At 44.6% G+C, this 22,910-nt stretch overlaps 1 protein-coding gene across 1 annotated transcript in view; it reads left to right on the top strand.

Annotated features, from left to right (window-relative positions):
- The first annotated feature begins 111 nt into the window (after nt 1-111).
- poc1b (POC1 centriolar protein B) overlaps nt 112-22,910 on the top strand; it is a 69,952-nt gene continuing 47,153 nt past the window's right edge. The window contains exons 1-10 of the mRNA XM_070972220.1: nt 112-420; nt 973-1,057; nt 1,470-1,641; nt 3,740-3,919; nt 4,269-4,376; nt 5,037-5,152; nt 5,404-5,537; nt 5,679-5,747; nt 5,876-6,028; nt 6,492-6,569. Of these exons, the coding sequence (XP_070828321.1) occupies nt 397-420; nt 973-1,057; nt 1,470-1,641; nt 3,740-3,919; nt 4,269-4,376; nt 5,037-5,152; nt 5,404-5,537; nt 5,679-5,747; nt 5,876-6,028; nt 6,492-6,569 (1,119 nt within the window). The 5' untranslated portion in view covers nt 112-396. The remainder of the gene's footprint in view (nt 421-972; nt 1,058-1,469; nt 1,642-3,739; nt 3,920-4,268; nt 4,377-5,036; nt 5,153-5,403; nt 5,538-5,678; nt 5,748-5,875; nt 6,029-6,491; nt 6,570-22,910) is intronic.

Consider the following 22,910-nt stretch of genomic DNA (forward strand, 5'->3'; position numbering starts at 1 on the left):
TATGTGGTGGTGAATAGTATTTTCAAGTTGTGAATGGATTTTTCATCTGTGATTATCGCATTTACCTGTTTTCATATATGTGGTGAATGCAGCACCACTTCTCGTTGCCACAAGAGCGAGCCACAAGTGGCTTGTTATTTTGTTAGCTGTTGAAATAGCGGGTGGTATTCGGCTGTTCGTGTTAATACAAAATTCAGTTTACATTTAGAGTTCAGAAAATTCGAAGTCAACTGAGTTTGTTAAAAGGCTGCCGAACAGAGCGCCGTAGTATCTGAGTTCGACACGTCAGGTCTGCGACAGTTGCTGAAGGCGCACTGTTTGACAGCCATGGAAGTAACGTTACACAGAAGCGTGGCGGTTCAGCTTTCTCTCTGACAAAAGTAGCTCGTTTAGCAAATGCCCACAATGGCGTCTGTTTTGGTAAGTATGTTTGTCAAACTTTCGTTAAGGCTAAAGAGCGGAAGTGTGTTGACTTTGATAAGTTGCAGTAATGCTAATGGTAGCTGAGTCGGCGAGTTTGTTAGCTGCATCTCTTAAGAGGATTGTCTGTGCGGGGCTGTCAAACACTCTGGGTCTTCTCTATTAAAGAACATGAAAGACCTGCCTATTGATAAATAACGGCTTTAAGCTCTTGTACTTTTTGCTCAGTGTAATGTATCATCGAGCAAAAACTGTCACTACTTTCCCTAAACGCAACCATGTTTGGTGTGCTCAGGCAGACAGGGTTCCACAGGGAGGTCCTGTCCAGCTCTCCACTACAAGAAACAACAGTTTTCCTCAGCCTTCACTGAAGTTCTGCAGAGCTCTTCCACAGTTGTTTTCACTCAGTGTTTACCAGTGCTCAGCCTCCTGCTGACAGAGCAAGTGAACGGAGTTGAACACAGTGGAAGGACACGCAGGTTAAAACAGCTGTTTTTTTTATGATGGTTCTGTCCATGCGAAGACCTGATAGACTGTGCATTTTCATTACAGGAGGATCCAACCCTAGAGAAACACTTCAAGGGGCATAAAGATGCCGTCACCTGTACAGACTTCAATCCAAATCGCAAACAACTGGGTACTCCTGCTGCAACTACAAGCTTTACTGACTCTAATAGGCTGCACATAGGTGCCCGTCATCATATGTGTTTGGCTCCCAAAATAGATCAATGTTAGTTTAACATCACCATTGATTTTGATGAACACATTGACCTTTGTAGAAGTTTAACCAGTAAGACAAGTCAAGATAATGTATACAGTATCTTTAAGATACTTATACAATAGGTATAATAGACAAACCAGAACATTTTGGTCATATTACACTCTTATCTCACTTGCAATACAAACTGAGCTCACTTTATTAACTGTGATAACTCATTAGACACCAGTAATTAAATCTACTGCTGTTCTCATGCAGAAAATCTGTCCTGTTAAGTGTGGAAGTCTTGACTAAATTTTTTTCCGTTCATCTCTCTGTCACCTCCCTCCAGCCTCGGGGTCAGTGGATAAGAGCCTGATGATCTGGAATCTGGCTCCAAAGGCGAGGGCTTTCCGCTTTGTCGGCCACCAAGAGGTCATCACTGGGGTGCAGTTCTCCCCCTCTGGTAACCTGGTGGCTACTTCGTCTAAGGACAGAACTGTCCGACTGTGGACACCTTCCATGTATGCTTTTTGTTTACTAAGTAAGAGAAGTGGACTGTCATATGAAACAAATGGTCTTGTGCACAGTTTGCTGCATCAGTATTAGGGATGTCCCGATCACGTTTTTTTTGCCCCTGAATCCGAGTCATTTGATTTTGAGTATCTGCCGATACTGAGTCCCGATCCGATACTTCTATAAAACATTATTAAACGAACTAAGAGCAAAGAATAAGATCCAGGATGTCCCTTATTTTTATTTTTATTTTTTACCATTGGCTCTTATATTAACATGTAACACTTATGCACAATTGTGCATGCATGCAGTGCAGTGTATTGTAAACTTCTATGAGGTAGCTTGAATTACAGTCTCAAGTCAGAACAGAGCAAAGAAATAAAATAAAATTTTCTTCACATTAGGAATAGTGCAACATTAAGTAAGGGATAATGCCCGACGAGGTTGTTTTTTTTTCTTGTGAAAAACTTACGATTTTAATGGAAAAAAAAAACAACATTAACGTATTAATAATTGATTTAATATTTATTTCTTTCGTAAGTGACCATGGTATAAGCAGGATAATGCCCTTCGAGGTGTCCATTATCAGAAATGAAAGGACGACGCGGAGGCGTGAACCGTCCGACGCGAATGAATGTACTTCGCTTTCATTTCTGATAATGGACACCTCGAAGGGCATTATCCTGCTTATACCATGGTCACTTACGAAAGAAATAAATATTAAATCAATTATTAATACGTTAATGTTGTTTTTTTTTTCCATTAAAATCGTAAGTTTTTCACAAGAAAAAAAAACAATTTCACTGAGTGGACTATTTAAAATCTCTCGTTGTGACGCGTTGCCAAGGTAACCGGCTCTGGCCACAGAACCTGCAGCTCGGTCGGCCGCAGCTCTTATATTAGACCTAATCAGTGGAGGGAAGTGAGATGATTGCTTAACGTTATGTTACGTGATACAAAGTATCATTTCAGAGGGCAAGTGCACCTCTTACCGCTTGTGTGTGTCCTCTACTGTCTTGCCGTTGTGATAAATAAACTGTGAAACAACGTATGTTAACGTATGTTCTGAGTTTCTGTTGCCACGGTTACCAACTAGCGTTTGAGCCAGTGCAATTGTTCTCGTCGTTCACTTTGAAATATTTCCACACAGCAGACATAAACGTAGCAGCATATCACGCACCTCAGCTTCGAAACAAACTGCTGCGTGCTGCCATGCGCTGTTCAGTGGCGTCTGTCACAGACACAGACCCGGCCTGTAAACGTTGGTAGTTAATAAATACTATTTTATTCTCATTTATTTTTAATCACTAGCCCATATTTTGTAAATGTGATTAAAAATAACAATAAATATACATATGTGTATATATATATATATATTACTTATCCGATATCTGATCGAGACATAACGTCTGATCTGATCGAGTCTGCAGTCATGTGATCGGCCCCGATTTCCGATCATGTGATACTCTAATCAGTATAATGGAAACCTAATGACACTGCTCAAAAAAATTATGGGAGCACTTAATCATCACAGTATAACACCAAGTCAGTTAAACTTCTGCGATATCAGTCTGTCCATTTAGGAAGCACAATTGATTGTGACTCAGTCACCTGCACTAGTGCAAATGAAAGTGACAACAGGTGCAACGGAGAGGCAAAAGCAATACAACCCCCCAAAAGTGAATGGTTCTGCATGTGGTGGCCACAGACAGTTGCTCACTCGTTATCCTTCCTGACTGATTCTTCTCTAGTTTTGAGTTCTGTGAGTGTCCTTGTCACTACTGGTAGCATGAGGAGGCACCTGCAGCCCAGTCAAGTTGCACAGGTAGTCCAACTCCTCCAGGATGGCACATCCATAACTAGGAGACTGGCTGTTACACAAGGAGAGCTGTCCGGGGCTGTAGAAGGGCATCAGCCCAGCAGCAGGACCGGTATCTGCTCCTTTGTGTCAGCTTTAAGTGATTTGATTTGATTTAAGTGTTCTCTTCATTTGAGCAGTGTATAATACACTAAGAGGTTCACATATACCATGCAAGCTGAGGCTGCACGGCATGTTCGACTGTTTTTAATCAGCTTTATTTGCTGTTATGTGTCTGTGGACTATAGAAAAGGAGAGTCGACAGTGTTCAAAGCCCACACGGCTGCTGTACGCAGTGTTGCTTTCTCCCATGATGGCCACAGACTGGTGACGGCGTCTGATGACAAGTCTGTCAAAGTGTGGGGTGTCCACCGGCAGTGCTTCATCTGCTCTCTCAGCCAGCACACCAACTGGGTTCGCTGTGCAAGGTCCACATCATTAGTAACATGTTGTGTGTGTGTGTGTGTGTGTGTGTGTGTGTGTGTGTGTGTGTGTGTGTGTGTGTGTGTGTGTGTGTGTGTGTGTGTGTGTGTGTGTGTGTGTGTGTGTGTGTGTGTGTGTGTGTGTGTGTGTGTGTGTGTGTGTGTGTGTGTGTGTGTGTATGTATCTTATAGGTTATAAGACAATTAGATAAAATTCAGTGGTCAATATTGTCTGCAGTGTGTACTGTAAGTGTGTGTAACCGCATGGCTGTGAAGCAGGAATTAGTTCAAAAAAAAAAAGTTCATTTGCTCCCACTTTGTATAACTGGCATGTTTTATATTTTCCTCATGGCAGGTTTTCTCCAGATGGGCGGCTGATAGCTTCCTGCGGAGACGATCGCACTGTCCGGCTGTGGGACACGTCCACCAAACACTGCATCAACTGTTTCACTGACTATGGCGGGTACGTCCTAAAACGATCTGCCTTAGAGTCCTTTAAGTTTTCCTTTTTGTAACACAAGAACCAATACATTTCCAAACAAGGAGGTTTGAGGAGGTGGAGAATGTAGATTCTGGTTTCTGACTTAAGACCAAAACATTACTGAATAGAATTAAAAGTTTTGAAAAAGGCTTTACAAAATTGATGTAAAAACAATTCATTTTAGTCATTGCTTTGTTTCTCCCATAGATGGCACTGTTGTGCATTGTTTATGCCAGAAACGCGCATGTTCGTCTGCTTGTCTCTCGCTTTCTGTTTACACACAATTGACAAATATTTGCAATAAGTGTGTAATTTAAAATATTTCTAATAAATGCAAATGATCACCAGATTTTGAAATTTCATCATGTGGGGGCAAAGAAATCCGGGAATTGAAACTCCAGGAGAACAGCGGGGGATAAATTTCACCATTTATCAGAACCAGATCATTTGTATCACCTGTGTGTTTTCTTGCCAATGCTGAAACTATAGTTGCTGATTGTGGGCCGGCATGTCCTGTCTGAAGAGCCCAGTTGGTTAACATGGCCGCTGAAGTGCAGTGGGCAGCACTTCGCACCGCTTCTGCCTCCTGTCCGAGCCCAGTGTTACACTGCTGCAGGTCACTGAGTGTTTTTGTTATTCCAGATCAGCAACGTTTGTCGATTTCAACTCGAGCGGCACCTGTATCGCATCCTCAGGAGCTGACAGTTCACTGAAAATCTGGGACCTACGGACCAACAAGCTGATTCAGCATTATCAAGGTAATATCAAAACGTCACAGCTGTAATAACTCTGTATTTCTTGTTTGGAAAATTAAGTAATTATCTGATATATCCTTGCTAATGGCAGAAGACTGTCATTGTATTCCTAGTTTGTCAGCTGAGAAATTAGCTTGCTCACAATCTGCAGGGTGCTAAAGCTTCTTAAAGTTTTTACCGTCTCCTGTATTCATGTGAATTGCTGTCATGGTGTTGTTGGCGTGCATGGCTTATTTTTATACCTCTTGGATCAGTCCACAGTGAAGGAATCAACAGCTTTTCCTTCCACCCGTCCAACAACTACCTGATCAGCGGCTCCAGTGACAGCACTGTGAAGATCCTGGACCTGCTGGAGGGACGTCTCATCTATACCCTCCATGGTCACAAGGTGGTGCTGCAACACAGCTCAGTTCACCCATCAGATCGCACACCACAGGCCGTCTGAGGGACTTTATTCCAGCTCTGATATTTACCTGGATTAGTCCTTGATGTTGTTTTCATGGGATGTTTTTCTTCACTTGAGTTGCAGGGTGCTGTAATCACAGTAGCCTTTTCCAGGACTGGTGACCTCTTTGCCTCTGGGGGAGCCGACAGTCAGGTTGGTGTTTCATGGCTCCACAACGACTGCCATACTCTCAGTAGCTTGTGACGTCAAGGTTAAACTTTACTGTCTGTAATTGAAAGTGTGAGCAATGTGGTCAAAGAGCTTGTCCCTTGATCCCATAGGTGCTGATGTGGAGGACAAACTTTGACACCAAATCTTACCAGAACGTCCTGCAACAACACAGCCGGAGGTCCACCCCCGATCCCCCACCCCACGTGACTGACATCCACCCCAGAGGACCCCACCTTCACCATCCGCAGCCCACAGCAATTCAGGTTAATTCAGTTTTACCTTCACACGCTCATTGTTTCAGGGAGGCACTCAGTGCTATGCTGGGGTCTGTTTGGAATGATTAGGTGCTCGTTAAGCTTAAGCAGAAAGTTTAGCTTGTATATTTGTGCAAACCACAACAACATCAGTATTATCTACTATACAAACTAACACAAACAAGGTGCGACTGCAACACCAGGAATCAAATCAAGAAACCATCATGGCTAAAAGCAGCGTCCATCACATCTGGTCAGAAGGCTGGAAAGTAGCTTCCTGGCCTACAAACCAACAGAATTTCTTATTGTATTAAAACGTTGTTCAGGCATTGAAACTATACACATCCCTTTCCTGCAAAGACAAGAAATATCGTAGTCCACAGTAAAACAAGCCAGTCCACAGTCAAGAGAGACTGCATGTTGTGGACGTTTAAATGGGAAAGCTATATGTGACTTGTCTTTCTCTTCACAGATCAGTCCAACAGTGGCAGACACTCAGTCCTCTGATCCGCATGTCATAGAGCTGGGCCAAGCTTTTCACAGCACCACGGTAAGATGCTGTCGTAAATCTACAGCCACAAGAAAGCACGTCACGTCACACTCGCTGTACCTAGTCATGCTACCTAACTGGATTAATCAAATCGAATTGAAATAAGACTGGCTAGCAAAAGGACAACAGTCTCAAAAATGAAAGAAATTAACTTGAAATAGAGAATATGCAGGTGCTGCGCGCCATATCAAAAGAAATGAAATGAAAAGTTTGTGTCTGGGTGTTGCTTCTGTTACCACCAGGTGGCAGTGCAGACCAGTATGTAGTATGGTAGTTTGGCTGACATCTGCCTCAGAGGACAACGTCCCATTCACTTGTCAGATGCCCTGATGACAGCAGAAGGCAACCCTCTGCTGTCTGTCTTTGCTCTTTAATTTGCATTTATTCTTAAAATTGCTTATTTCAGCATAATTCAGAGACAAACTGCCACTCTTATCATCCGATTCCACACATCCTCACATCAGAGCTGCAGAGCACAGCTTTAGTTCAGTGATTACATTGATAAAATACTGGTTTAGTTAGCTGAAGTAAAGTTTCCCCCATCTTGAAAGCTGCATTACAGTTACATAAGAGTGAGATTTACGGGTCGAGTTGAAATATCCGTGCTCAGTGTTTCTCCTTGAATAAGCCTCACATATCTATTTCCAGTTTGTTTTCTGTTGTAACTGTGTAAAAGCATCATTTGTTAGACTTTGAAATGACCTATGTGAGTTTTGATTTAGTCAATATTGCCAAATATGACCACAGCTGGCCACTTAGCGGCTCTCAGAGCAGCAGGGGAATATATATCTTGCTTCAGGACTCTCAGCTGCCGTATTTTTATTTTTGACCCAGCAGTCTTGTGATTGCCACATTGTGTTTTCCAGATCATTTCTCTCTGTGGTTTTTATTGTTTCTGAGGGCCCATCTGGGGTGGCAAGGCACTGACCCGGCCTTGAACTCAAGTAGCAGGTTCACATTATGTTGTAAGGTAAAATCCTTTGTGTGAATTAGTGCTATCCGCTTATTCCACAAGGACTGATCTTGGATAAAGGGGTAGAAGCATGAGATTGATGCAGGTAGTCTTAATGTATAGGTTTAACGAGTATCCGGAAAACAACATGTGTGAGGATTACTCGTTTAGAGGACTACATCATGAATGTGCTCATGGTTGATGCAAACTACAGCAGAGACTACAGTGTTTTTAGGGCAGTGTTTCTCAATTCTGGTCCTCGGGCCCCCCTGCCCTGCATGTTTTAGACCCCGTTTACACTTAGGGAAAACACATATGTTTTCATGCGGCTTGGCCTCTTGTTTACACGCAAACAGTGTTTTTTCACGGAAAGCGATTATTTTTAAAAACTCCAGCCAAATTGGAGATTTCTGAAAACGCTGGCTATTTGTAAACTGGGTTAAACGGTGTTTTAGGTTCCGAAACGTCACATGTGACTCACGTCGTGTGAGTGACCTGTGTTTACACTTGCGCCCATAGGTTTGGCGTACTTATGATGCGCTCGACGGCGGATTTATCCGGGTTCATGTAACCGACAACATTTTTGAAAACGATGTTGTGTGCACGATGTTATTTTTGAAAACGGAGGGGCCAAAATATCTGTTTTCCAAAATAACCTGCTATGTGTAAACGTAGGCTTAGATGTTTCCCTCCTCCACCACACCTGATTCAAATGAGTAGCTTGTCATCAAGCTCTGCAGTGGCCTGATAACAAGCCACTCATTTGAATCAGGTGTGCTGGAGCAGGAAACATCTAAAACATGCAGGGCAGTGGGGCCCAAGGACTGGAGTTGAGAAGCACTGTTTTAGGGACTGTGCTAATTACTGCCCCCTGCTGTTGTAAAAAAGAACCACAGGACAGTGATGCTGAAAAGACTGTGGATCGCATAATAGAGAGACAAAAAGCTCAAATGTTTGGCCTCTACCCACCCAGCCATCATGAGAGAAAGTAAGAGTGAATAATAAAGCAATTGCATAACAAATACTGCAAGTGAAATTCAGTCACGTGTTTACGAAACCATCAGCGTGCTTTGTAATCCATGTATCATCACAGATTAAATACTGAAAATAGCATTCAATTCAATTCAGTATTCCTTTATTCGTCCCTCGAGGGGAAATTCCGAATTTCACAGCAGCACCAATAACAGAATAGAATATTGAAAGACAAAGTGCATGCAGTTAACACAAAGTATATACAAAAGGGTGTACCGGGAATAGTATTTACAAACCTAAAATATTGCACAGTTTACAGAAAAAATATTGCACAGATTACAGGCTTTTATGTACTGAAATATTGCACAGATTATTGCCCAGGTTATTGCACAGATTGTTTTCCAAAAAAAATTGTTCAGTTCAGTTATTGCACAGAATGTCATGCAGATTATTGTACCGCCTACTTGGAGCAGTTTCTATTGTAAAGTCTGATGGCTGCAGGAAGGAAAGACCTGCGATACCGCTCCTTCACACACTTTGGATGTAGCATCCTGTCACTGATGGAGCTCCTCAGTGCAGTGAGTGTGTGTTGGAGGGGGTGGGAGTCATTGTCTGTCATGGAGGACAGCTTGGCTGTCATTCTCCTTTCCCCCACCTCCTCCACCTGTTCCAGAGGGCGTCCCAGGACAGAGCTGGCCTTTCTGATGAGTTTGTCCAGCCTCTTCCTGTCAGCTGCTGTGACCATAGAACAAGGCAGAGGCCACAACAGAGTCATAGAAGGTCTTCAGGAGTGCCCCCCGCCCCCCAAAAGACCTCAGCCTCCTGAGCAGGTAGAGTCTGCTCTGTCCTTTTTTACAAAGTGCAGTGGTGTTATGAGTCCAGTCCAGTTTGTTGTTCAGATGAACACCCAGGTACTTATGAGATGTGACCATCTCAATGTCCCTTCCCTGGATGTTCACTGGTGATGGGGGAGAGTGCGGGCGGCGGCGGCGGCGGAAGTCCACAACCAACTCCTTGGTTTTATCCACATTGATCAGCAGGTGGTTCTGCTGACACCAGTCCACAAAATTCTGAATAAGTCCTCTGTATGACCTATCGTCCCCATCTGTGATGAGGCCGACAATGACAGAGTCATCAGAGAACTTCTGCAGGTGGCAGGTGGGTGACAGGTGGGAAAAGTCCGCTGTATAAAGGGTGAAGAGGAACAGTGCCAGCACCGTTCCCTGGGGGGGGCCCACACTGCAGAGGACAGTTCCTGACACACAGTCCCGTGTCCTCACATACTGCAGACGGTTGGAGAGGTAATCCACTATCCAGCATGTGAGGTGTTGGTCCACTTCTGAAAGCTCTAGCTTGTTTCTCAGGATGGCTGGCCTGATGGTGTTGAAAGCACTGCTGAGGTCCAGGAAAAGGACCCGAACAGAGCTCCCCGGCAGCTCCAGGTGAGACAGGGCTCGATGGAGGAGGAAGATGAGGGCATCGTCCACTCTGATGCCAGGCTGGTACGCGAACTGCAGCGGGTCCATGGACGAGCACACCAGGGGGCGCAGGTGGGCAAGGACCAGCCGCTCCAAGGCCTTCATGAGTTGTGATGTTAGTGCCATCGGGTCGCGGCACCCTTCCCAGCCTCAGACTCAGGTTGAACAAATGTCCAATGATCCCGCTCAGCTGGTCAGAGCAGGATCTGAGGAGTCTGGGACTGAGGCCGTCCGGTCCTGCAGCCTTCCTGGTCTTTAACCTCCTCAGCTGATTTCTCACCTGGAGAGGTGTGAGAGACAAGTTGGAGCAGGGGGGCTGAGTGTCTTGTGAAGTGGCTGGGGGGCTGGGAGGAACAGTGGGGGGTGGCGTTGGAGGTGGTGAGCTGAATACTGCGGGGGGGGGGGGGGGGTACTTGGGCAGAGTGCTGGCAGAACAAAGGAGGGCTGCTGCAGGGCTGGTACAGCTGGGGGAGGGGCAGATGCTTCCTCAAACCTGCAGAAGTAGCTGTTCAGCTCATCTGCCCACTTTGAAACCCCGGCTGCCTGAGAGTTTGGCTTCTGGTGGTCTGAAATGGTTTTCAGGCCTCTCCAGACTCCTATGGTGTTGTTCTCCTGCAGCTGTTCCTCCATTCTCCTCCTGTATTTGTCCTTCCCCTCCCTGATTTTCCTTCTTCGCTCCCTCTGAACAGTTTTCAGCTACTCTTTGTTTCCTGACTTGAAGGCCTTCTTTTTCTCCTTTAAAAGAGCCTTAATGTCAGGATTAATCCAGGGTTTGTTGTTGGAGTGACACCGTACAGTCCTGGTTGGTACAGTGTTCTCCACACAAAAGTTTATGTAGTCCATGATGCTGTCTGTCAAACTGTCGATGTCCTTCTCATGAGAGTCGTTGAATATATCCCACACGGTTGTCTCGAAGCAGTCCTTCAGAGCCTCTTCAGCCTCCTCAGACCACCTCTTCACTGTGTGGGACACAGCTGGTTGCCTGTTAACAAGGGGCTTGTAGACAGGCAGGAGATGAACCAAGTTGTGATCAGCTCTTCCCAGAGGAGGGAGGGGTGATGATTCGTATGCCTCCTTCGTGTTGGCATAGAATAAGTCCAGTGTTTTATTGTCTCTGGTGGCACATGTGACATACTGGATGAATTTGGGCAGAGTGGAGGACAGAGAGGCATGATTAAAATCCCCAGAGATCAGTAAGAGGGCCTGTGGTTTCTGGGTCTGCAGCCTGCTGATCACGGTGTTGATGACGTCACAGGCTGCGTCGGCGTTAGCAGAAGGGGGAATATACACAGCCACCACTATGGCGTGTGAGAACTCCCGTGGCAGATAATATGGCCTCAGACTAACAGCCAACAGTTCAATGTCTGGGCAGCAGTGCTGCTCTTTGATAGTGATGTGCCTGGAGTTACACCATCTATTGTTCACAAACACTGCCAGCCCTCCTCCTTTCCTCTTACCGCTCTTCTCTGTCCGGTCCGCTCGAACGAGTGAAAATCCATCCAGCGCCACCATCGCGTCCGTGTGCTGCATTCCCAACCAAGTCTCCGTGAAAAGTAGCAAACTGCACCGCCGGTAGTCCTGCTCATGTCGCGTCAGCGCTGCCAGCTCGTCCATCTTGTTGGGGAGAGATCTTACGTTCCCCATGATGACGGACGGGAGAGTCGGTCTGTAAGCTCTCCTCCTGTCACGACGTTTAATCAATGCGCGGCACCCCCGTATCCTCCTCCTTAACTCGCGGGGGACATCAGGTCGCTCCTCCGGCCGCACAGCTGTGTTACGCAGGGCCAGCAGCTAATCCCTACTGTAAACAATGGGAGCCATTGTCTCTCACGGACCCACAGACGCGGAGAAAGTGTATGGGTTGTAAAAAGTGATTACGAAGTAGCGCCAGAGTCACCGTGTTTAATGTCTCTGATGCACCAGATTTTAACAAACACGTAGATTAAAAAGAATAAAAGAAGACGCACAAGAAATCAGAAAAAGATAAGAAAAAACTCTTAAAGTCTAGCAAGCTGCTGTAAAGGGCTACCGCTCGTACGGCGCCGGAAGTGATATAGCATTTCATGATTCATAGTAATATTTAGATTTAGATTGTGCAGGGGAACACGTGAGTTTTCTTTTTGGATCTGGATGTCGTCTCTGGTGGTGCACACGATTTTCCTTTAGGGCTGTGACCTCTTTGAAGCTCCAGACAAATGCTCGAGCAGCGTGAAGGGCTTTTGAGTCCTTTGCACAGCTGAGAGGCTGTTATGGAAAGATGCTGTTTCTGTTTACTCATTTCATTACATGGGCACTGTTAAAAAAAGTGACTTTATATTTCGACTAAGCAACTAGAAGTATTTGTTTTAATGATCTCGTTATCCCCTTTTCAATCCCTGAAAAAGAAACTTGGTCTGTGTGAATTATAGCTTCCATCACAGCGGTCAACATTTTTCTTTAGTGTGCTGCCCTACTTGTCTTAGTGTCCCCTTCCCTGCCGTTGGCTGCTGTGTGGGAGGAAAGACATGAATGGACCAAGCCAAGTGGAAGTCATTTAGAGTCGGGCTGGCCAAGTCAGATAAGTGGTTTTGGTTCAAGACTCCAGTAAACACACAAGTGCAGAACAGCCATTCCTGCCTGGAAATGTTCTGATGTTAACATGAAGCTGTGCAGATGAATGCGCAGAGGGCTGGTTTTAACCTGCTATCAGATGGACTGGTTTGCCTTTACAGATCATTTCTGGTAAACTGGCAAACATAGAAAAGTCATTAAAAGGGGCAGAATATGTATTTTAATGCATGGACACATATGCAAAAGCATATAGGAAGTGACAAACGAAAAACCTTGTGGCCTTAGATCCTTAATTCGGATAAGGAACCTCCCATAAAAAATGACCTTAATTGGGGGGAAAAACCTCAGTAGATACTTAGCATTGAAACACTGCAGTATCAAGTCATTGCCATCTGAGACTGAGAGACATTAAAAGCTGAGAAATGTGCAGATGACCACGAAATGTGAGCATAAACCTTCTGGTGCACCTAAAGAATGTTTTTAATTTTTAAGAGTGTTTGACCTAAAGCTGCTGTGTGGCCAACAGCAGGGTCCCTCTCAGATTTGTCCCCCTCTTTCCGTTGTCCTCTCTGTGTCTTCCTCCTCCTCCTTTTCTCCTCCTCCGTCTCTGTGTTCCTGAAGGAACTCCTCTTTTCTCTCTTTTCTCCCTGCGTGAATTGCCCAAGCGTGCCTGAATGAGAGAGAGAGAGAGAGAGAGAGAGAGAGAGAGAGAGAGAGAGAGAGAGAGAGAGAGAGAGAGAGAGAGAGAGAGAGAGAGAGAGAGAGAGAGAGAGAGAGAGAGAGAGAGAGAGAGAGAGAGAGAGAGAGAGATGAGGAGAGAGCAGGAATCCACGTGCCTGTGCTCTGGCCCCCGGGGGCCCCAACCAGGGAGCAGCAGCCGCAGCTCTAAGAATAGACTAACTGGAGTTCTGCCTGCCTGTTTAACTCACTGACTAACTAACTGCACTAACTCACACTCATTTAATACATGTACATCAGTTCCATCCTTGCCACAAATAGCGCAATGAATGCTGCACCCGTATATGCTCTGACATGGTTAGTGCACCAGCTGAATGCATCATAGCCTCTGTGCATACACGTATGTCGGCGTGCACGTGAACAATGAATGTGTGTTTGTGTGCACTTTGGGTCTGTTACATGAGTCAATGAGTATTAGAGTGAGTGTGTGTATGAGTGTGTGCGTGTGTGTGTGTGTGTGTGTGTGTGTGTGTGAGAGAGAGAGTCATTCTTGTTTAGGACGGTTCAAAGCAGGGAGCCCCCAGTGCTACTCGTCCTGTCAACTCTGATTTCCATCACTGAGGAACTCTCCTCTCCTCTCCTCTCCTCTCCTCTCCTCTCCTCTCCTCTCCTCTCCTCTCCTCTCCTCTCCTCTCCTCTCCTCTCCTCTCCCCCTCTGGTCATTCCCTCGTCGTTCCCTCCTCCTTCCACTGATGTTGATGTCCTCAGAGTGTTGTCCCTTCCGCCCTGCGTCCGTGTTTCCCCCCCATCACCCTAATTGGTTTGAGCGTAGGTGGAAACAGAGAGAGGGAAGGGATGGGAGATGCAAATGGCCTGAGGTGGGTGCGTGGGTGGCTGGATGGGGAGGTTCCTGCACTCACAGTTCCTGCTTCCATTGGTGACCTTCATGTCCTTAATTTAGGTCTATCTCCTCTTATCACTCATGCATTACTTTCATTTTGCATTTTATTTTGACCTCAGTGGCACGAAACCACTGAGTTGCAAGTTGCGCATGTGTTTAAATGTCCTTATTTGGTTGAGACACTGCTTTCCAAAGCAATATCTTGAAGCAAATGAGCTAATAATATCAATAATAACCAAACAAAGTAACAGAAGTGTTTAGTCTTTTGTCTTTGAGCCATGTGTGCACACATTGGATGACCATGCATGAGGTTACTGTCAAAGCAAACACTGTACATGAGGCCTGTGGGGTGTTTTCATGCTGTTTAACTGGTGAGGTTGTCTGTAGTCATGTCAAAGTTTGCACATAATACAATTCTGCATGGTTGACTTCAGGAAGCGTATGCAGACACGAACGTGATGTCAATAATGACATGATGACCCTGATGTGGCATCAGCTGTGCCTTTGTCCGCTTCCTCCCTTCCTCTCTCACTGTGCATTAGCCATTAAAGCTCAGCAGTGAGCTAGCGGCGCTAGCAGGGCTCAGTGCTTCTGAATGGACTGTTATCAGCAAACACTGCATCATTACAGAGCTGACAGAGCCCCAAGGTGCTGACCTCACTCTCCATTGACATTACAGAGCTTTGTGAGGCACACCAGTAGCCATAAAGTGATCTCATCCATTCTCAGCCAACAGCCATAGCTTCTGTGTGCGTGTCCTTTAGCTTTGAAGCCTTTTGTAGCCTCCCCTTGGACTCTACCCTTGATAACAGATAATAGCATAAACATCATATTTTATATTTTCTAATGGTGGTAATGTGAGACTATCCATTTTTTTTTCCTCACGCTGGCTATGATTCATTCAAGCCTCTCTGACACTGGGTCCAAATTCGGTTTCAGGGGGCCCCAGAGGTCATTGAGGGGCCTTCCAGATTTTATCAGAGCAAAATGAGGTTCGTTTTAATGAAAGGCCTCCAAGAGCTGCTAGCTATGCTTGTCAACTTGCCTCTGGATAGCAACTACTTTTTGACCTAAATGTCACTAAATTTGGATTGGGTGTTTGGGTCAGAAAGTCAGCTTGAATAACATAAAATCTGATTTTACTGATGTTCATTTGATGAACGAACTGATGTTCGTTGTCATGCTTTCATGAACTCAAATTTGCCTGAATTTCAGAAATAAGTTGAACTGCGTTATTAACACATTCTCAGTGAAAGCAGTTTACTGTGCACTATATTTCCTTGTTCGTAAGCAGGTACACCTTTGTTGAATTGTGTTGCTGTGCGTCTCTAAATATGTAGTCCAGTGTCTTGGCTGCTGGAGTCTGTCCTCTGGTTGAGAGGCAGCAGGGAGCAGGCAAGCGTGAAATGAGGCCAAGAAAGACAGCAGAGTGTTAGAATACTGTGTGTGTGTGTGTGTGTGCGTGTGTGTTAGGAATCAGACTGAAGTTGAGCATCTACTCCAACAATTCCAGAAAAGTTGCGATGCTGTGTACAACATAAATAAAACAGAATGTTAGAATTTGTTAACCCTTTTGACTAGTGCTGTCAAAAATATTGTGTTATTAACACAAATCAATTTTCCATCCATCCATCCATCCATCCATCCATCCATCCATCCATCCATCCATCCATCCATGGTCTATATTGACTATCCCTTTTCGGTGTTGCGGGGGGGGCTGGAGCCTATCCCAGCTGTCAAAGGCCGAAGGGCGGGGTACACCCTGAACCAGTCGATTGCAGGGCAACATATAGTGTTTGTTCGTTCACGCTCACGCTCACACCTAAGGACAATTTTAGAGTCACCAATTAACCTAATGAGCATGTTTTTGGTCTGTGGGAGGAAGCCGGAGTACCCGGAGAGAACCCACGCATGCACAGGAAGAACATGCAAACTTCACACAGAAAGGCCCTGCCTGACCCGGGGATCGAACCGGCGACCTTCTTGCTGTGAGGCACATGCACTACCTGCTGCACACCATGCTGCCCGCAAATCAATTTTAACAGCGTCATTTTTTTAATCTTGAGATTAACGCTCTTTGTGACCTAGTGAACTTGTAGTTTTTTATAAGCTGTGGCCACTGCTAGTAACATAAGAAAAACTACAGGATTCGATTGTAAACTGGAAACAAAGCAATAGGCACGCCCCACGCACGTGTTTGGTCTTGCCTGCTCGCTAGCTGTAGGCTACCAGTTTGTGTGGATGTCAAGTGCAAAACGCCGAAATGGAAGCGAACAAGATTCTGAATGGAAAGTTTAGTTTCAAAAAGTTGCCAGATGGGTCGACTGACAAGACCAAAGTTATCTGTGTGTATTGTCGGTGTGAACTGAATTATCAACGTAGCACATCCAGTCTGAAATACCACTTGATGGCCAAACACACACGCAAATATGAATTCTCCTCCGCCTCCTTGTCAAAACCAGGCAACAATGGATGGCTTTCGACAGAGGTGTATGGATGCTATTATGTTCAAAGGAAACTGAAGAAAGGAAAGTTTAAGCCATGTTTTAACTGCACTATAGCCTGAGTCCTAGTTTACAATGATGTGCACTTTGTAACTTTATTTTGGATCACCCTGTTTTGATCCCTTAGAAAGGGTTGTTCAAGGGGCTTTTTTGTAACCAAGTATTTATTTTTTTGTCATCTGTTTATAGACAGTGTTAAATTGTGTGAGATTTTGCTTCAAATGTGAATGACTGCTCAAAGTGAGAATGTTAGTGTGAAATAAAAACTACACGTTCTTGTTTTCAATAAAAAACATTTGCACAAAGCAAGCCTATCCACTTTTCCATGTTGATAGGAGTATTAAAATGATAATTCAAGAGACATTTAGAATAGATGAAAATGTGCGATTAATTTGCGATTAATCATGAGTTAACTATGACATTCATGCGATTAATGGCAATTAAATATTTTAATCGATTGACAGCACTACTTTTGACATATACTCAACTGAAAATTTTTGTAAATATCTGCTTATTCTGAATGTGACGCAGCAACATGTGTCAAAGACTGGGAAAGATGTGGAACCCTCCAAAAAGACCTGTTTGGAACATTCCACAGGTAAACAGGCTCATTGGTAACAGGTGATAGGATCATGATTGGGTATGAAAGGGACATCCTGGAAAGACTCAGTTGTTCACGAGCGAGGATGGAGCGAGGTTCACTTTGTGAACACATGATTGGATAATTAAATTTAATTGTATAGTGTTGAGGAAGGTTTTCAATAATGCTTCTTATTAATGCTCCTCAAAGCTTTATCAGTGCAAATGTGTGTGTGTGCGTGTGTGCGTGCTTGTGTGCTTTTAAGAGGTGATTAGATAGCAGAAGGTTAGATTTAGTTACTTGCGCCATCTCTTGTGTTCCTGCAGACGTTAGCTGTGACGCCAGTTTGACCAGACAAGGTGTCCTCTACCGACAGGTGTCCTGTCACAGACGTGTGTGTGTGTCTGTGTGTGTGTGTGCGTGCGTGTGTGTGTGTGTGTGTGTGTGTGTGTGTGTGTGTGTGTGTGTGTGTGTGTGTGTGTGTGTGTGTGTGTGTGTGTGTCACCACACACACATTAGGTTAGGGTTAGGGTCAGGCTCCAGGAAATGAATGTAAGTCTATGTAATGTCCCCACAAGTGATATAAACACAGTGTGTGCGTGCGTGCGTGCGTGCGTGCGTGCGCGCGCACGTACGTGTGTGTGCGCGCACGTGTGTGTGTTTTGTACTTGTATTGCCTTCCATGGTGTGTGAATGAGTGTATAATCCTTATCACGTGAGTGTGTGGAGTAAATTTACTGCATTCTGCCGTCATTTTCATTGACTCTATTCATGTGCATCCATGAATGCAAAAGGCTGTGCGTGTTTGTGTAATTGCAGTGTGTACTTGATTGCATTTAAACACATGACCCCACCCCCACTCCTCTGTAGCTTCCTGTGCAGGGGAAGTACAGGATATTGGATGGCCTGGAGGTTTAGATACCAGATTTAAGTGCTGTAGAGGAGAACACGAGTGACAAGACACGACAGAAATGAGCTAAAGATAGTAACAGCTCAGAGGGGGAGGGGGGTTCACTTTCCACCAGGACAAGACTCCCAGAGGCTGCATAACAACCTCACACTCACACACATGCCCACACGTTAGCATACGCCATTACACTCAGGCAAACGCGCTTGTGCACGCTGAGTGAAAGCCATTCAAACACGTTCATTCATACTCTATGCTCTCATATACTGTGAGAATCACACTGACTCTTTCTCACATGCGGAACATGTGATGTGGCATTTCCAATGGGATTAAACTTGCTTTGCGTGATTTATTTGGATAATAGCATCAAATTTAACTGCCTCATGTAATGTGAGAGGATCAGGCATAGTGCTGGACACTACGGTGGCTGAGAGAGCTCAGTGCTCTGCAATCTGGCAAAATACACCCATTTCATTATGAAATGTTGTGCCAATGCAATCATGAATAACTAATGAATGAAAAACAGTGTGTCCCAGCTGGGGTCATCATGCCTGTGATGCTTGCAGCACGTCTCTGTATTTGGTTGCATTGTGTGGATTTGCAGCCCATGTGTGAACTGGTGATTTGTTGAAGTTGCAGTGCGCTGAGCACAGCTCCAGTGGGATGCTCATGTTGCTCTGTTTCTGCTGGACCTGTTACAGAATTGTTGTTTCACATAAAGTAAGTCTGGCACGTAGCTTTCTCCTTCCAGTGGCAAGAAAGCACTTGCCTGGTGCACAGCAAAGGATTTTTGAATTTCAGAGGCATGGAGGCGTCCCGTCGTCGTCAGCTGGTTGCGCTGATGAGGGCTATATTTTGAATGGAAAAACCAAAAAGACAAAACTGGATGAAGTCATGGCTGAGAAGACAAGCTGTGCACTGGCGACTCTTCCTGGCCAGCTCGCTCTCATTGGCTATTGTTTTTTTTACGCTGCAGGATTTCAAGATGCAAAATCAGGGAGACTCTGATCCAGGTTTTAACACTGAGATCATGTCTGTAACCCCTCACACCACACCATCATTTTGCAGATATTGTGTTCAGACCAGCCTGAATCGGGAATCGATTGTTGAGAGGGGGGAATCCAACACAAAATCTGCCCAGTTATCCTTTGTGTGGGGCCTGCATAATGCAGCCGTAAGGATTTGATAACACCTTGTGTAACCTGAATATTACACAACACCTCCTGACCAGTCGATGGCCGCAGCGACAGCCGAGTCAAAGCGGAAACCCGTCTCAGGAAACCGGGCACATCCCATAACACTTTGTTCTGCTGCGAGGCTCCCTGTGGTGGCTCCAGTCACTGTGGCACTGACATGCAAGTGTTCAAAAACTTGATCTTCCTCATCAAAAATACAAGAAGAGGGCAAGCCTTATTACTAATGCAGGAGGATTCTCTCTTCGGATTCCCATCCGTCCTTCCCTTCCTCACATCTCTCACCTTTCCTGTCTCTCCTCTGTCTCTCCCCTTGTAACTCTTTTATCTCAACCTTATGCATTGCTCACTTATAGGAAGCAGTTACCTGAGGGCCACACTGTTTTTTTCTGCCCTTGTGTTGTTGGTTACTTCTCTGTTTTATGTTAATATGCTGCCAAACCACAATTTATATTACTACTTAATCCTCTCTAGAAAAGCGCAAATAAACCCCAACAATCCTGAAGTTTCTAAAGTAGTGCTGAAATGATTGCTTGATTAGTCAATTGACTAATTAGTCATCATTGTATTAACAGTGAAAGTCATTTTTCAGGCAAAAATGCCAAACATTTACTGGTTCCAGCTTCTCAAACATGGCTTATTTGCATCTTTTCTGATTAATATAATTGTAAATGGAATAGCTTTGGATTTTGTAATGTTGGTCGGACAGAATAAATCAATTTGAAAATGTCATCTTGGACTGGGGAATACTGAGAAGGAAACATTTTTCTAATATAAGTCTAATATAAGAACTGTATTTTACAGTGTTGAAGGACACTGGAGTCCCCGAAGACGTCCTTCTGTTCTGAATGTGTAGAATATTTAGAACGAAGGTGAGACACGTGGAGGCATGTGACTGGATGACGTTCTGGCCCTGGTGGGATCTGGATAGGATCTGTTTCAAGGGGATGGCTTTTTAAAGTGAAATACCAACAATTAGCCCTTGACTCCAAATGTCAGGATCATTACTGATTTGTATCCAGTCGTACTGAAATACTTCATGGCTGATTTGGTGTAAAATTCACGTGATGGTTGAATTCATGTGTTGTCAGTGATAAATCTTCTATCATATAGTTCTTTGTTCACCACAATTTTTCTCACTGTGACATGATAATTTCTGAGCTGTTTACCTCCCGTCTGTTACTCTAAGGGCTTCCCTCCTTCCATGTCACCTCCGCCACCCCTCCACATCCGACCAACACTCTGAATGTGCTCTCTCAAGGGTACAGCTTGTATCCTCAGCTGGAAACATGCTGACAGTCAGTCGGTGTAGGAGGCTAAAAATAGCCGGGCGGGTCTATTACAGGTAGCAGGGACACCTGAAAGGCAAATGATGATGTGTTGTGTTTTCTTCCCCGCTTCCTGTTGTCCCTGCCTGGAGAAATGGGTGGAGGCTGGAACGAAAGACGCAAATAGAACTAGGATAAGAGTAGACACGAAATTTGATTACGGTTGTCATCATCGTGCCTGTAAGATCATGGCGAGAGAAAGGAAAAAAACGACGACTAGAAACGTTCATGGATCTCTGCCTTCCTCTTGTGATCAGTTCATGTTTTAACTGGCTGACTTGGCTTCAGCTGCCCTCGTCAAACTACGTCCTCTAAAAGTGCTTGTTTTTTGTCACTGACAGGCTCAGATTATGACAGCACTGTGGGAAGGATCCCTGCAGAGACGGACCTTTTTGTGAAGATCTGTTTTGTTTAACCAGAAACAACTGATATATTGGTCTCCTCAAAACCAACAGACCTCATTGACAGAAACATTACTTTTACTTTACAGATCATCAGAAAAAACACCTCATTCAAACTCACCTGAAACAAAATAAAACTCACCAAAACACCCCTTGTTAGTCCTTCCACTGATCCAACAATCACCTGCTCTGGTTTGGTCAAAATAAACCCTGAATTCACCAGTTTAGATGTGAAGATGTTCTGGCTGTACACACCATTTCTCCCGGCTGCCTCTCTGATGCCCAGCCTCCCTCTTGCAGCCATTTTGGTTGTTTTGCATCATATTAGATAAATGGTTGTGTCTGAATCTGTCTGAAAGTGAGGGTTACCAGACGCATCTGCCGGAGGTGAAGCTCGCAGATTCATCTGTTTCCCAGGCTAACCTTTCATATCTATACAACCAACGTGTTTCTGATTAGATTATTTACAACACAATGTTCTTCATAGATCTTGTCTCTTAATTTTGAGTGATGCAAATTTAAAATCTTAGAAATTTTCATCTCACAAAAGGGAAAAACTGATGACTTGAACCAAGATGTACCCCTCTGTTTAAAAATGCCCTTTTTATGTTTTCTTTGGCTTTGCTAACTACCACCTCTTCATATTTGCCAGAGAAGAAAAGTGTCTTGTCTCATGTTCTGGGATTTCTGTATTTGCCATTAGGGCAGCATAAAACTAAAAGATGTTTTGCATTCCTGCTGTTCTCTCCTGATTTGCATCTCTGATCGCTCTTCCCGATTTTTGCACCCCGGCATCATATGTATCAGAGGTTCAGTGGTATTTCTAGTAGTTGCTTTATAGAAATGATCTTTATTTTGGTAGTTATACTAAGATTAACAGTTGTAGATTGTCTGGCTACTGGTGAACATTAAGGCCACAATATTATGTTATTTAAGTTTGTCGAACTGCAGCTACACCATTGAAAAGGAAGCTGTAGTGTGTATGTGTATGGAAATAACAGGCTACCTTAATATCTGACAGTGTTGCTGCTGATGCTATTTTCTCCCTGAGTGGAGGCAGAGAGGATGTGGCCCGGTGAACCGCGTAGGCAGATCAGACGCCTCATGGCTCTGTTGGCGGCCAGGCTTATTTCTGTACAGCTCATCCAGGCTTGCAGAAAAACAAGTTATTGATTTTCAATTTTTTTTCTGTTTGTTTGTTCTACCCATTGAGAGGCATCTAGCTGCAGACCTTGAGTGATTGGCTGAAGGTTAGCCGAAACAGAACTATACTTTCAGTGCACTTTTTAGCTGACTGCTCAGTTGAGAACAATTGTCTGTCTCATCTGTTTGCTGTAGGTAGCACCACTGGCTCTTCTATAGATTAAACTGCCAGGGCGAGGTATCTGAAACCCCTAAATCCATATTTTATAACCAAGAATGTGCTTTTTAGTCTGACTTCAGAAGTATCTGCACACTTGCCTTCTTTACACACGCGTGTCACTGTGTATGTGTAAATTCTCGTACAGCCATACGTGTGTCTGTAAAGGGAGGATTATTGGGAAAAACAAATCTATTTCCTGTAAGAGTCGAGAAAGCTGCGGGGTCACGGTTTCCCTCCAGAGGTGCAGTAGTAACCCAATGCTGCCTCAGTTCCAGGTTAAACCCCCCTCCTCTTGCTGCTACCCCCCTCCTGCTAAGCTCATAGTCCACCTGTTAGGAAGTCATTCATCTCTCTGCTCCCCAGGGATAACTGGATCCCCCACCTCAGACAAAAGCTGCACTGATGGATGCCTTTAGTGGGCTTTTATTTTTTTAAGTATCCACTCTCTTCCTCTTTCTTTTCCAAATCTAATCCACTCTCTTTATATCTCCTGACTCTATCTGCTCATGACTTACCTTTTAACTTTGTTTTCTC

Source organism: Chaetodon trifascialis, chromosome 10 (assembly GCF_039877785.1).
Source record: "Chaetodon trifascialis isolate fChaTrf1 chromosome 10, fChaTrf1.hap1, whole genome shotgun sequence".
Classification (NCBI taxonomy): Eukaryota; Metazoa; Chordata; class Actinopteri; order Chaetodontiformes; family Chaetodontidae; genus Chaetodon; species Chaetodon trifascialis.